The 15,424-nt window shown below is 34.5% G+C and overlaps 1 protein-coding gene across 3 annotated transcripts in view; it reads right to left on the reverse strand.

Moving 5' to 3' along the window:
- Positions 1-15,424, reverse strand: part of LOC129232821 (GATA-binding factor 2-like) — a 117,758-nt gene that overhangs the window by 47,068 nt on the left and 55,266 nt on the right. For 2 of the 3 annotated variants that reach the window (XR_008581398.1, XM_054866923.1), the window contains exon 3: positions 9,911-10,621. Coding sequence is in view for 2 of the 3 variants with exons in the window: in XM_054866923.1 (XP_054722898.1) it covers positions 9,911-10,621 (711 nt within the window). In the remaining variant the exon portion in view is untranslated. The remainder of the gene's footprint in view (positions 1-9,910; positions 10,622-15,424) is intronic. The other variant, XM_054866931.1, reaches the window with a different exon arrangement.

Below are 15,424 nucleotides of genomic sequence, written 5' to 3' on the forward strand. Positions count from 1 at the left end.
AAGGTTATTTAGCAATCATTAAGTTCTGTATAATTTCAGATAAAAATATTTTCAGATTTATATTTATCGAGAGATTAGATTATTAAGCAAAAATACCTGATTCTCATAAAATCTAAATTTCTCATCACATAAAATTTAAAAAGAAATATTTAGTACTTATAGCAATTGAAGTGCAGGAAGAAAATTTAATAAAAATAGGCAAAACCGATAATGTTTAGTAATAACACTTGTTGACTCACTCAACAGTAAAATTAAACAAGTAATTACAACAGTAAATTATTCATATTCCAAGTGAAAAGCTTTTGTGAGCATTGCTTTTTTAAATACATTAAAAGTCACTATTAATAGCCAATAAACATATCATTCTTAATGTTCAATAACAGTGCAACAACTCCACGACAAAAGAACAAAAATTTATCACAGAAAACTACGAAAGACTGAAACACGGTTAAAAACGAACTAATAAAAATGAAAAATCACTACGAAAAACTAAATTTTCTAATAACGACACAACACTTTGGAAACAAGAAGAGAAAGCAAGCATTAAAAGTAAGTGCAAGATAGTAATAAAAGGAAGATGATAAAAGAAATATGATTGAGAAAATACAAGGAAAAAGAAAATTTAAGTTTTAGTGAGTTATGCATGCTAAAATAGTGCAAGCTATAGAAGAAGAGTCTTTAAAAAGAGAAAGACAGACAGATAGACAGAGCTTACCACAAGGATTAGAATAGTGTGTGTCGGTATCAGAACTCCACAATACAATCCCGTTGTTAGTCAAAGTTCTGCTATAGCCAGACCACAGATTCTTGTCATCTATAAAAGGAAGGGTTGGGGGTCAAATACGATTTAAATAAAATTCACTTTACCTTTTACAGGACAAGAGTCAGTGGTCTGGTTTAAACTGAGATTTTTGATGACCACTGAATCATTTATTGTCCATTTGGGCTTAGTCCTGTGTTTCATGTTAGAGGAAATGATTTTAGCTCTTCAAGTATAATACTACAAGAAGCATTGAAAAAAGAAAAAAAAAAAAAAAAGATAGGAAAATAATAAAAGAAGAAAGGAAAAGAAAAAGAGAAACGCTGCTTCGTCATTTGGGAATATATATTTTAAAATGTAAAAAATAACTTCAACTATACACAACTTGAAATTCAGACAAAAATTTAGAAGTTGAATTTGAGGTCAGAATAAGAAAATTACACAAGTAAAACTGAATTAAAATCTTCAGAGAGAAAACAAACGATCAAAATGCATTTCAACGAGTATATGGTTATTGGTGTAAATATATCGTTGCGTAATATTTCCATGACATGTGAGGCAAATTACTGATAATGTCGGAATTTAAAAAAACGATTCTTTATATGTTTCAAGAATTTAAACAGAAAAAAAAAAGAAGCTGATGCGTTATTTTATTCTTGTCACTTAATTCGATGAAAGAATATGGTGGTTTTAAAACTATATGTTAACAATGAGTTTTCATTAAAGCGTTTTCAATGAAATTTGAGTGATCTTAATGAAAAGCTACTCGATTTCAGTCAGATAGAAAATAGCCACCAATTAATCTATTTACATTACTTAAAAAGCTTATTTATGCAAAGCATCGATTTAAGAGAGTTACGAACAAAAACCTGTACAAAATTAGCATTAAATTAATTTCACGTTAAAAAAAACTTTTTTATTTGGCTTGCAGTTAAATGCGAAGCATACACTATTATATTAGCCTACTTTCCCAGTTAAAGTCAGAAAAAGAAGAAAAAAGCATGAAAGAAGGCTTAATGCATCTTAAAAATATCGCAAAAAAACAAAAAAAAAGTCAAAAATAAATAAAATAATTAAATAAATATTGAAAAATTAAAAATTGGAAAGTAAGGTATTGAGATGGGGAAAAATGTCTGTCGGTCTGTCTGTCCCCCCCCCCCCCCCCAATAACTTTTGAATGAATCGTCCGATTCGAACAAACTTTTTTTTGTTCGAAAGATCTCGGCGAGGACACCTCATTCCCATATTTCCCTTTTTGATTTGAACTATTTTTTGTTGTGTGAACAGTTCAAAAAAACTTAACATTAGCGCCTACGGGGAAATTCAAGGCAATTCCGAACTGTGAGGCGAATTTGCTTCAAACAAACTTTGTAGGAAAAAGCGTTTGATGAAAAACTTGTATATAAAATATCTTTTTGATTTGAACAATTTTCCGTTCAAGTTTGAACAGTTCAAATCCCTTAACATTAGTGCCTACGGGGAAACTGAAAGTCAATGTAGATTCCGTACTTGAAGGCGGATTTACTTCAAACAAATTTTGTTGGAAATAGCTCTTGACGCCAAACTCCAGACTTCGACTCCGAGAATTTAGGGGCACTTGACTCCGACTCCGAGAATTTAGGGGCACTTGACTGCGACTCCTGTGCCCAACAATTAATCGGACTCCGACTCCCCGACTTCGACTCTGACTTCGTAGCCTTGGCAAAAATTTATACACGGAGGACAAATGACTGACTCCGATTCTTAGATATTCGACTCCGACTGCTTTATCTCAAAATGAGATTAACTCCGACTCCGACTCCACAGCTATGGTTTTGACTGTGAAATAATTATTGTTGATCTGACTTTTTTTTTATTTTTACGCTAAAGTTTTAATTTAGGTATTCAGTTTTCGGCGAATAAACTCGAAGTCATTTATGTTTCTACATAAAGATATGCGCAGACGATTTTTTTTTTTTTTTGACAATGAAAATTATTTCTTTAAGTTGACATTTTATTGTTTTTGTTTATTTTGGTAAGTGCATTAATTCATTTAAAAAATTGTTTTTGGCAACAGGGGAAAAAGAAACGATATTTTTATTATTTTGATATGATGTATTTATTTTAATGAGCTTATGAATTTTAATTATAATTTTTTCGTTTTGAAAGCTGTTAAAGATTTTTTTATTGGAAAAAAGTGTATTAGCTGCTTTGTTTAAAAATTGCTGCTTTTTTTTACGCATCGATTTTTTTAGATGCGTGAGGAATATTTCATTCCTAGAAATCAGCTTAAAGTATTTTAAAAATATGTTTGAAAAAATTCGCGATTTTAGCTATTTTTGAGTATATTGATCAGGTACTAGAAAGTAGTATGGGTATACGGGAAAGTAGGCTCGTCTAGTTCTAGACAGAACTTCTTGTTTTTTAACCTGCATTTAAAAGCAGAATTTTCTGTTTATTTCCTTTCTTGTCTGTTTCTCTCTTTTATTATTTTTCTTTCTTGACATTTAAAATAAGAGATTTTTTTTTTTTTTTTTTTTTTTTTGCCCTTTTATCGCCCTGAAGTACGCGACACACACAAAATAAGCTGAGAACATGGCAACTGTTCTGTCCACAGAATAATAACTTTAAAATATCTGATGATGTTGCAATGCGATTTTTGTCTTTGAAAGCAAAAACATTCACGCTATAACTTAAATTTTATTTTTTTTCGTCAGCACCGACCACTTCGAAAGCAAAAGTTTGCGAGGAAGAAAAGACATCACTTGACCTCTTGCTTTCATCTCCTTAATGCGCACCCCACCGCGCTCTCCGAGTAAAAGAGAGAAAAAAAAGTGTATATTCGTAGGAATAAAGCTCAAAATTACACGTTTGAAAGCAGCGTGTGTAGCCTTTGATTTTATTTACCGGAATGAATAGACGATTATAGGCATGTAAATTAAAGGGGAAAATACTAAAAAGTTCTTGAAATGTATTTGCGTATTTCTGTTCCGTTTGTTAAGTTTTGCAACTCGTTATTTATAAGAGTCACAGACAGCAAAGTTAATAGCATAAAAAAAAAAAAAAAAAACAGATGAAAAGCTATTCCATAAAAATTGAAGAAAAGATTCTTTTGTCGGATATTTTTCATCCATAAGCTGACAAGGAGCTTCGTGTAATCCCAAAACACCTGTCCGCCTCTTTTTTTAATCTGCAAAAGTTGCACTTTTTGAGCATTGCTATTTATAATTTTTACTTTTCAGAACAATAGTGTTTATTTATTTTGTTATTTTGTAATTTATTTATCTTTAATTAACTTTGGATTATGTTTTGGAAATCCTGAACGTATTAGATTTTAATAGCTGTAACTACTTTTCCTTTGAAGCTTTCTTCCTTTTTCGTTTTTTACTTTAACAATCGGAGCTTTAAAAAAAACCCAATCATTATTTATTTATGTATTCATTTACTGAGTTTTAACTCTACAGACATCAAATTAAACAGTTCTAATCTGTTCGAAAGGATTAAAATTTCCCTTTTAATTGAAAAAATAAGAATAATAAATTTTGTGGGCATTGAAATGAGCAAAGAAATTACTCCCTCCTCCACCCCTCTCTATAATCATACATATACGTGAATGTATGCACATAATTTCTTATTATTTAAATGACCTTAAACAACGTACGTGTCTCGCAACGAAAAATTAAAAAGTTCTCTAACGCAATACATTGCAGATGAGATTTCCCCCATTGGTTTTATATTCAATTTCTCTTTCTCAAGACTGTCGAAGGATAAATAGAGAGAAAAAAAGAGCACAATCATGTTAATGACCGAGAAATAACTCGAAAATTGAAATCCCAGTTGCGCTTGGCCAACGATAGGTAGCTAAGGACTCAAAAATTCAATCCCCTAGTCTCTGATCTGATTAGATTAACCGGAGGGCCATCAGAGACTGGAGCTTCGCTTTCTTATCAGGCGAAAAGCGCTAACTCGAGAACAAAATAGTTTCTAGTAGTGCCAACTCTCCCTGAAGAGTCACATCCGACTCCCAAGCCGATGGTTATCGACGCTCTCGTTTGCATAAATTTCTAATTTGCCGCCATTTTTATTTTATTACTTCACTTCCTTTTCTTTCTTCGCGGAAAGCCATATTCAACCCATTGTATTGAAACGCATGAAGATCAGAGTCAATTTTTTATTTTGAGTGTTCTTTTTTGGGCAGGAAATTCCTTCCTCCGCCCTCCTACTAGCCGAACGATTACGAGAATTGAATTTCCAGAAATTATTATTGGATTAAAGTAGTAGAATATCAAGAGTTTGGATCTGATATCATTTGCAGAAAGGTGGGCCAGCCGTGGTAACTTGCGTAATGGATTTTTTACGCACTGCAGGAGTTTTTCTCTCCTTCAACACCCTTGTGTCTTTGGAGAGAAAAAAAAACAAGAAAAAAAATACTGTAAAACCATCACTTAAAGGACTATACCGCGCCAGACGAAGCTTAAAAAAAAAAAAAAAAATTAAGCAAAGTGCTTCGCGGGAAGATTGTCTTCCTGAAGAGGTCTAAAAGAAGCTTCCTTTTATTTTCTTACTGAATAGGAGAAAATAAGAAAACCTTCTATAGACAACTTCGGATGTAAGACAACGTGTCATAATAACCAGGGAGACAGTCATTTAATGAAAAACGCGCGAAGAGTATTAGAAATTATCTCAAGTATACATTGAAAATTACAGGGAACAAGATTTCACATCAATCAGAGAAAACAACATTGTCATGCAAGAATTGCAGAATATATATTGCAAACAAGTGTTTAAGTGTTATTAGAAGACCCCTTTCAACGAGAAAAAGCTTAATGAAGCCTTTTCTCTCTCTTTTTCCTTTCTCGCCTCTTTTGCTTCTTTTTTTATCATTGTTTTTAACATTGGTACTGTCAACCACGGGTAATTGTACTAGTATTGAATTAGTAGTACCATTTCTTTATTTAAAAAAAAAAACGAGCTGATGTGTGCATCACATGACTTCCTTTTACACCAATTTAATGCTATTTCCCTATTATTGCAATTTTAATGGGATTCTCTCTCTAACTCTTTAAATATCACTAGCAATGGCCACATTGAAAGCAGATTTAAAAAAAAAAAAAAATCGCCAAATTTTTCGCCAAGTTGGCGACAAAACTTGGCAACCAAAAGACTGGCGATATATCGCCAAGTGACCGCCAAATTATAACACCACTTGAGTTTGCATCGAAATTAACAATGATTTCCCCCCAAAAAGGTGCAAAAGACCCCTTTAGAAACACCCGAATGCAACCAAAATAGGAGGTGCACAACTAGACCCCACTACGAGTCTATGTACCAAATTTCAACTTTCTAGGACATACCATTTTTGAGTTATGCGAGATACATACGCACATACGCACATACGCACATACGCACATACACACATACGCACATACATACAGACGTCACGAGAAAAGTCGTTGTAATTACCTCGGTGATGGTCAAAATGGATATTTCGCGTGTCTATACATTCTTAGGCACTTTTCCGCATGTGGTCGAATCGAAAAAAAAACTCAACATTCATTTGGGGGTGAGCAAAATGGAAATTAAGGGCGATTTTTGAGTGAAAATTTTTTCGCGAATACAATACTTCCTTTTTTGTAAAAGGAAGTAAAAAACATTAAAACTTTTCAAAATAGTTGAACCACATTTTAAGACGAATTTGCATCAACAATTAAAGCTACCAAAAAGTTCAAACTAGAATTTAGGGGAAAAAAGTTCTCTTACGAAATAGTTATATTTTCCCGATTATTGATGGTAGCAGTTTTAGCAGTAGGTTATGCAGTTTTAAGAATTCTGATAAAACGCAAAACATTTCATTATAAACCGGTTCAGCCTTCTTAAATACCTTTATAACAAAGTACAATTTCTTTACAATTGCTATATACATCTTATAGTGTTGGTATACCTTATGTATTGATTTCTATCTTAATAAATGAAATCAACCTTAAAAAAACATGCATGAATCACTTGTTTCTGTTGTTATGTAACATGAAAAAGCTTTTAATTGATCGGAAAAAAAAATCTAAACAAAACATTGCCATTGAAATGACTGGTTATATAGATCTGGAATATTTTACACTAAAAAAACATTTCTTTCAAGGAAAAATGAAAACTCTCGACAAAATATGAACTATATTTCACAACAGAATTTTGTTACGAAAAAAAAAAAAAAATAAATAAATAAAATGAAGAAAGAAAGAAACCATCTTCTCATCAAAACATGTTCCGTTCCTTTTTATTTACTTATTTACGTCCCCCCCCCCTTCTTTCTGAAGCATATATTTTTCTCAATCTTAAAAAACGGCAATAAAATCTTCAAAGCAAACGCTGTTACAACCACAAAAGCAGCATCAAATCTGACTTTATTTTCCCTTCAAATGCGGACTTTTGTGCAAGAAAACCATTTTGGGAAGTTGTGTAATGGATAGAATATTATCTTTATAAAAGCTTTACTTATCCTGAACACCAAATAGCATGATGTTGCTTCGTAAATAGAACTTTTTTTTCAATACCTCCTGCCTTCTCCAGTCTTTGGAATTGGAAAGCTACGGGCGGTTATGCGTTCCTTGATATTATTCCATACTATTGCCTCAGTTCTCTGCGAGTAGTTGTTATTTTATTTCATTTTCAGAAGGGAAAAAAATCAAGGGTATGCGCAATGATACATTCAGAAAATGCGACTTCAAATGATTTCTTTTCCGGTTCTTTGGGTTTATTGAATAAATCAGCAAATCTATCTGCAATTTTACATAGCAATTTATGTGAGATCAAATTTTCTCTTCACTTCATTTTCAAAAGTTTTTTTTTTTTTTTCAATTATTATTATTTTTTTAAAGATATTATGCAATGCGACGAATTTTCCTGTTACCACTTTACATATTGGTACCCGGTAAAAAAAAATAAAATAAAAACGGTACTGTCAGATGTTTTTTCATCCATAAGCTCATTTATTTTGCATTGAAAAAGGCGTTCCTTGAAGCGCCGAAACACGTATCTACAGTAATCTGCAATTTGTGCTTTTTGACGTTGTTATTTCTTACTTTACTTTTCGGCACAAGGGTATTTATTTATCTGAAATAGTACAATGATCATTTTGAAAAAAAAAGAAAAAAAAAAAGCTAATTTTCTTTACAAACATTTTAACTTTGATTGTATTTTTGAAACTAATTAGATCTAGTCAGCTTTTAGATCCCATTATTCAGAATCAGTTGAATATGACCGGTTTTTGAAAAAATAAGAAATAATTTCTTTAGCATTTGTTCGAATTCGGAAAACATTTTTGAAACTTTGCATTCACTTTTATTTTGATTGTCTTTTTGAAATCAACCAGACATGATTTCTGTTAAGAACACATAAAATTCGGTAATTTCAAAAATCCGTCGGATAAAAGCAAATACAGGATTTTTTCGGCTATCTTTACATCCATAAGCTCACGCTCTTTTGAATTGAAAAATAAAGGGGGCCGGAGGGAAGGGGGTCTTTAAACCCCAGAACACTTGTTTGCATTTATTTTTTATTTTTGCTGCTTTGTGTTTTTCGTTCCGAGATAATTTTATCCAGCATTTCTTAAATCAAACAAATCTAGTACGAGGTAGTTTTAATCAATAATAATTAGGTCAGCAATATATTATTGATTCGTAAAAAATAATGAAAATACACATGCTCTATTACAGGGAGAATCATGTAATGCATTACAATGAAACAACGTTTTCAAGAAATTATGTAATATAAAGAATTTAAATGCAAGTATTATAATAGACAGAACAAAAAAAAATTCAGAACAGAAATAGCTTTTATGCAGTCACCCCTTCCTTTTTTGTGAGGGATAATGCAGTGAGAACTAATGATTGAATAGATTAGCTCCAGTTTTCGAAACACATAAATCGGGTTATATTAAAACGGAAGGAGAAAAAATTCTATGCCGAAAAGAAAACACTCTCTATTGCAGAAGAAGTAATAGAAAAATAATTTATTGATAATAAATCTACCTCTGTTCTGAATCATTAAAAGTGATTAGTAATAGCAAAGGAAAGGTATCATAAGACAAAAATCATTTTATTGTTGTTAATACAATAGAAATGTGTGAAAATAGAAGAGTGAGACCACTGACGCTTGCGTTTGTCTTTTAATTTAATGTGAGTGGATGGGTTGCTTATGTGATAAGAAAAAACAAGCATTTTGTGCATCTTGTAATACTTAGATCTCTATCATGCATTTTCTGAGAAAAGTTAACCACAATAAAAATATGATGAAAGCATGCAATTTATTACTTTGTGTCGTTCGAAAGAGTACTTTATTTTTTTTCTTATTACATAATGTTTACTAGTAATTTAATAAGTTCTGAGATATGAAATAAAGGTCAGAACGTATGCGTTATTGAACAAAAACTGGAATTGTGAGGGGTAGAGATAAAATTGCCACGTTGAAGTTCGAGTAGAAATGTCAAATTGAGTATTTGATGGTCAAGAAACTAAATCTGGTGAATTTAATGGGGACATTTTAAAATATACGTTGTGAATGTGTCACAAGTTTGCACTGAACGTGTTTGTAAAAATAGGCAATTAGTCAACAATGCGGCAAAAATTATTTAAAAGATTGATCGGGTTAAATGATAAAAGGGTTAAATCATTAAAAATGATTTAAAGGGTTTATAGTATTTTGTACGTTGTACACCGTAAGCATTTTTTAAAAGCATTTTTGATTAGGTTCGGGTAGCGGTTTTTCCTTTTTCTACGGATCGTAGGCTGCCAACAGCTACTTTGGTCGACGGGACATCAAAAGCAAGATGCAGAAAATGAGCTGCGAGCTTATTTTTTGCCCTATTACAAGTAAATTAATGATTCAGTAACTGTCATATGGAATAGAAAAGCATAAAAAGGATTGCCGTGTATTTATATCCACTTTGAAGGAATTTCTGAGTCGTTTTGTTTCGTGTTTATTAGTGAAATGACAGCAGACACACAAGTGGTTCATCTGAGAGGAAAGTGCCAGAGGTTTGCAGATGGTGCATAAAAGAGCAGGCTGTTAGAAGTATTAATTGAGCGACAGAACGGCGTGATTAGTGGAGAATGTCGTGCAGAGGCAACCATCGTGTTAGTGGCAGGCTCTCGAAGAAATGCTTTTTGCCAATCTTACCGGCGCTGGATCGGCCCTTGGTCCTAGGTTTGCCACCGGAAGAGCCACCAGAGCCGCCCTGCATTGAGGAGGCAGTCTTGGCTGCGCCCAGCAAGGAACTGTGGAAAGACGAATAGGCAGCGCTCGAATAGTCCGTATTGCCGGCACTAGGCGGCGGGCCCGTCACGTACGGGGGATATGAGGGCATGTGGTGGTGATGGTGGTGGTGGTGGTGGGAAGGCTGGTGGTGGTGGTGGGATAAGGCGGAAGAAAAGGCCGTACTACCTTCTCGGGGCTTGGAGCTTCCGCCGCAGTTGGCGCCTCCGCCGCCGCCCAGGCCCAGCGAAGTGATCATGGCGTTGTGTCCTTTGATGTCCTCGCTGCCGCTGGACGACGAGCCCAGGCCAGAGCCGCCGTAGTCGCCGCCGTTGGCGCCCGTCGCGCCGCCGTGGCCGCCCGTCACCGTATCGGGCGTGGCGTCCTTGGGGGGCGTGGGCGGGAAGCTGAACAGGTGGGGACTAGAGTGGGGCGGCAGGGGCGCCGAGTGTGGCGGCGGCACGCCGGAGGGCGCGCCGCCCGGGTGGTGCGGGCCCTTGCCCGGGGCGCTGAAAGGGGAGCACCAGGCGGACCCGTGCGCCGGATGGGGCACCATGGGTTTAGCCCCCTCCGATATCCACGGATGCAGGGGCGTGTGAAAGTGCGGCCGGCACATCTGACTGCTTGGCATCCGCGCTGCAAAAGAGAAGGAAAAAAATTAACCAAAAAATGATATAAAACAATAAGAAAGACCAAAGCATAACAATACTGCCGTACTAAGCGCAAAAGTGGTATCTGCTGCTGAGTTCAAAATGAGAAATTCCCATTTAAAGTTGTGTGCCTCCACGTATTTGATTCAGAAGAAACTTTTTCAGAATTAAAAAAAAAATATATATATATATATATATATATATATATATATATATATATATATATATATATATATATATATATATATATATATATATATATATATATATCCCGTTCACAAATGACCATAAAACATTGCATTTTGGTAAAATATGTGACAAAGAACTACCTGGTGACAATAACTCAATTTTGACTTAAAGTGCAGATACGACTTTTGTGCTTTGCACGGCAGAATACTTGTATGAATTAGCAAGTAAAATCTTCGTCTTTGTCTTACATTACAAACGAATTCAGTAACGAAAATATTTCAAAAAAAGAACAAACAGAAATAATCTGCAAACAATACAGGTAAACAGAGGCGTAGCGTGACCAAGCATTTTTAGGGGCACCAGGGCTTTCGCAAAGAAAGATGTTGCCCCCCCCCCCACCGTAGTTTTTCAGAAATCGGGTCTCCAACTTCGTGATTTAAAAACCCAGAAAGTAAAACTTTTCGATCTTAAAAGAAAATGGAATAGAAATAATAAGTGAACAAATAAAATAAAAGTTTCAAGAAGTAAATAAAAGTTAAATAGAGAAAAAGTTGAAATAGAGTAAGCGATATTTTAAAAATGTCATGACTAATCACACTAGTAGTTCTAAGAGTTTAAATACAAAAAGCGAAAAAAAAAAACAATTTTACAGTGGTATTCAGCAGGCATGACATTTAAAACAAAGAAAGTGAAAAGATATCGCTGAAAAGAACCATATCAGTTCTAAATCTTGAAAGTTTTTTTGACGGGGGCCGCAAACGTTTGTATTTCAAACAAATAAAAATATATAAGGCTGGAAATTGAAAATTTCATTATGGAAAAACCAAATCAGTCTAATAATTTTGGAAAAGAAAAACTGATGGAGAGTTTTTCAGAACATTTTTATCAATAATTTAATCAAATAAAAAAGATAGACATTGCCAAAAAAAGAGGAGAGAGAGAGGTCCCGAACTCTATCCCTTCAACTCACGCTGTCAAGCCTAGCCTAGAAGCCCAATTTTGAAACTTCGACTTTGAAAAAGTCTCCAAACGCCAGTTCTTCTATCGCCATTAAAGATGGTCTAGAATTACGTAAGGACTTCGATTTCAAGAAGCATCCAGGAGTGCGCCCCTGCCCAAACTCTCAAAAACAGCCCTCCCCCCATCCTTAAATTTCGTCTAAAATTTTATTTTTAGGACTTTGAGTAAATTCCGAAGGTCCCCGAACAGGGGCGGATCCAGAAATTTTTGTTAGGGAGGGGGGGGGGGGGGTAAAGTTTCAACGGCCAGCATTAAACCTCCTATGTAAAAAAATATTAGTGAAGCAGGGTTTGCCCATCCTCATTTGCTACGAAGCACACAACCCCCTCCCCCTAAATTTTGCCATGTATCATCTATCCTCTTTTCATCAAAAGTCAAGTTTTCTTAGGCAGACAGGCTGGTAACGTTACCGCAAGTGAATATAAGTGTTATTGTGATAATGAACAAAAAATTCAAAATAGCAAAAGTTCTACAGACAAATCTAGTCAACCCTTTGAATTATAATGCCCTGTGAAGAAATACCTTACAGAACCAAGCAAATAAAAGGTTAATATTGATTCCATGAACTATCTTCTTGAATCTAAAAAAATGAAGTTTAATAAAGTTAGTAAAGTTATTGTCACAGGGGGGTCAGCTGACCATTTGAACCTCCCTTAAATCCGCCCTTGTCCCCGAATCTTTTCTACCTCTAATATCACCAAGGATTGTTTAGAATTTAGCATTTATGGTTTAGATTTTGATAATATTTGTAACTAAAATCTTACAAAAAAGCATACAAAAGCAAACTAATGCATTATTACCTTATTTCTCGTAGAATAAAAAATAAATCCTATATTTCATGTTGCTTATTTTTTTTTAATTTAATATAGTAAGATTTTAGCATGTGGAGAATGAAAGCACACGAAAGTTACAGATCTTGTTGGACGACTCTTAGGATGCAATCTATACTTCAAACAAGAAGAACATAAAAATATTCCGAAATGCTCATAGAGTAATAGGTGTGTCGGATCTATTCCACGCCGACGTGACATCCCGACACGTAGTTTACACGCATGTCCACCAACCGTGAGGATCTCAACGACAAAGTTCTTGCGATAAATCGCAGGTTTCCACACTTGCAAAAGCACATCTCTCCAAATCCCTTAAGTCACGGACATATAACGATCGAATAAAGAGCTTTGTCGAAAAAAATTAATGGTGGGAGGGTTTGCGGCAAGGAGGAAGGATGTATTATGAGAGCTGCCATGAAGGCGGTTCGGCAAGAGACAGTCAAGTTCCCAGCTACTTTGCACGTTCCACAATCATATTTAAGCCTCTACTGATTCTTGAAATTAAAAGGCATCGTAATATCATTCGTTATCCACACTGCCTTTATTTAGCGGCGCCGAAATGTATAGATCTGGATTTAAGAGTGGCTTTTCATTTTGTTTGATTGTTTTCGTTCCGTAGATGGATGATGATACCTCTGACAATAGTTCTATGAGCATCTTGAATGATGGGTGATAGTAATCTTTCCTACGCATAGCATCGCAGCCGCGTTAAAAATAACAAGCTCTGACGTCTTCTATTTAATGTGTCCCACATGAATCGGAATAATAATGACTGAGATATGAAATTCTTTTCCAAAAGCAAAGTACTTCAAATGAATGATTCATATCGTTTTCAAGACATATGTTTATGCATTGATGGAATCCAAATAATATATAATAACAGTTTTTTAGAAACAAAATCACATTCTGGGTCGAAAACATTCTTTTTTTTTTCTCTTAAATCATTTTTGCTGTATCGTTAATAATTATACAAGAAACACTTCCAGATGTTGTATAAAAGTTTATGAAACAATTGCTGAATCCATAATATTTTAATGAAATGTTTTGAGCTAAGACAAAAATGTCTAATATTTTCTGACTAAAGTTATATTTTGAAGCTGCTTACTGAGAAATTCTATTGCTAAAAAGGAAGGCAAGTTGGCGCACAGAGCATCAATTTACATTGATGCAAGTATATCTTGCATGTAGTTTAGTAGATGGAAAAATTAAATTCTGGGAAATGTTTCAAAAAGCACATTCAAGCATTATCAAATAAAAGGAATAGAATTTCGAGAGCTTGATTTAGGAAGCTTATATCTAACTGATGTGGCATGTAATTATTGCTCAAGTGCAGCTCCTTTTGAAAGGATCAGTACTAAAATTTAACCAGCACCAATTCTTGTCCATCTGTGCAGCAGTTCTTGTTTTAATCCATATTTTAATATTTGAGCTATAGTAGCCGTGCTTTCTGAAAATACCGTTCCTTTACGCTCCCTATCCCCTAGAGCTATACAAGCCAAAAATCTTATCTTAATCAGTTTCAATTGGTGTTGATTTGTATATCAATTTTTGTTTAGATACTTGCGAGACATAGCAGTTACCGAGAAAAATGTTCCAACAAACCCAATTCAGCTTGTCAAACCCAATTCAGCAATTGGGATCGGAAACTAATCAATACCAATTTTCATTCATGTACTACAAAGTACACATACCAATGTTCGTTTGAATCCTTGAGTTTTTTAACTTTTCTTTTTAAGGGATAACAACATGCGGACTGACAAAAACGTTCAATTCTGCGGCACCTCTTGGACAAATTAGTGGTAAAATCTAATCAGCACTACTTCAGAGGGGATCCATAGAGGGGTCATGACCACCTTAAGCGACCAGCCGCCAACTGTAACCTAAAACTATTTTAAGGGTTTATGCATCGAAAATTTTGCCCAGTACCCCTATATAAGCCCTAAAATTACCCTTTGACTGCCATTTACGACAATGAGACCTCTTCCAAAACCAGAAGCTGGATGTGTCCTTGCTCTAGTTCCATTCTGGATTCATCTATATGCTTTGTGCGAATCCATATATGTATGAGTTTTTTTTTTTTTTTTTAATAAAGACTTAGGAATGACTTAGAACGAACAACGCTGGATTGCGTCACGCCCTTTAGAGGAATTGACGCTATAAAAAATAATAATAAAAAAAAAACTACCCAGTATTTTTCTTTTATCACCGTATATTTTCAAACCAATATTTGAATACTTACATTGCTTATGATTTTAATTAGTCACGCTTATCGCCAAAATTATTTTTGGTTGTTTTACCTTTTTTGGGGTGATTAGCTCAAAAACCTTATCAACACAAGTTACTATCGGGGTCCGTATTGCCCCAAGCATACTAAATGTTGTAAAAAATCTGAGAATTTTTTTGACACAAATAGTGGAGAAAACTCTCGATTGCGCTTTTCGCCTTTGAGCGATTGATGCCGAAAATCAGTTAGCGAAAATTCGTATCGAAGGCTATTTGTGCTCCAAATTTCATTATATTCCTTGCATTACTTTCTGAGTTAATGAGAAACAGTGCATGAATCTAATATTATCTCCTACGTATTTCTAGTACGTAAAAGAAAGTTAAAGAAAAAAGTGCAACAAAATAAAACGAATTTGTTTTAAGGCACGTAACTTCAGTAGTTTCCTACTACGTACTATACTTTCGAAAAAAGAAAGTAAATGAAACGTTAACCCTTGCCAAAACTTTAAAACTATTCGAGCTGGCGA

This window comes from Uloborus diversus, chromosome 1, assembly GCF_026930045.1.
Source record: "Uloborus diversus isolate 005 chromosome 1, Udiv.v.3.1, whole genome shotgun sequence".
NCBI lineage: Eukaryota > Metazoa > Arthropoda > Arachnida > Araneae > Uloboridae > Uloborus > Uloborus diversus.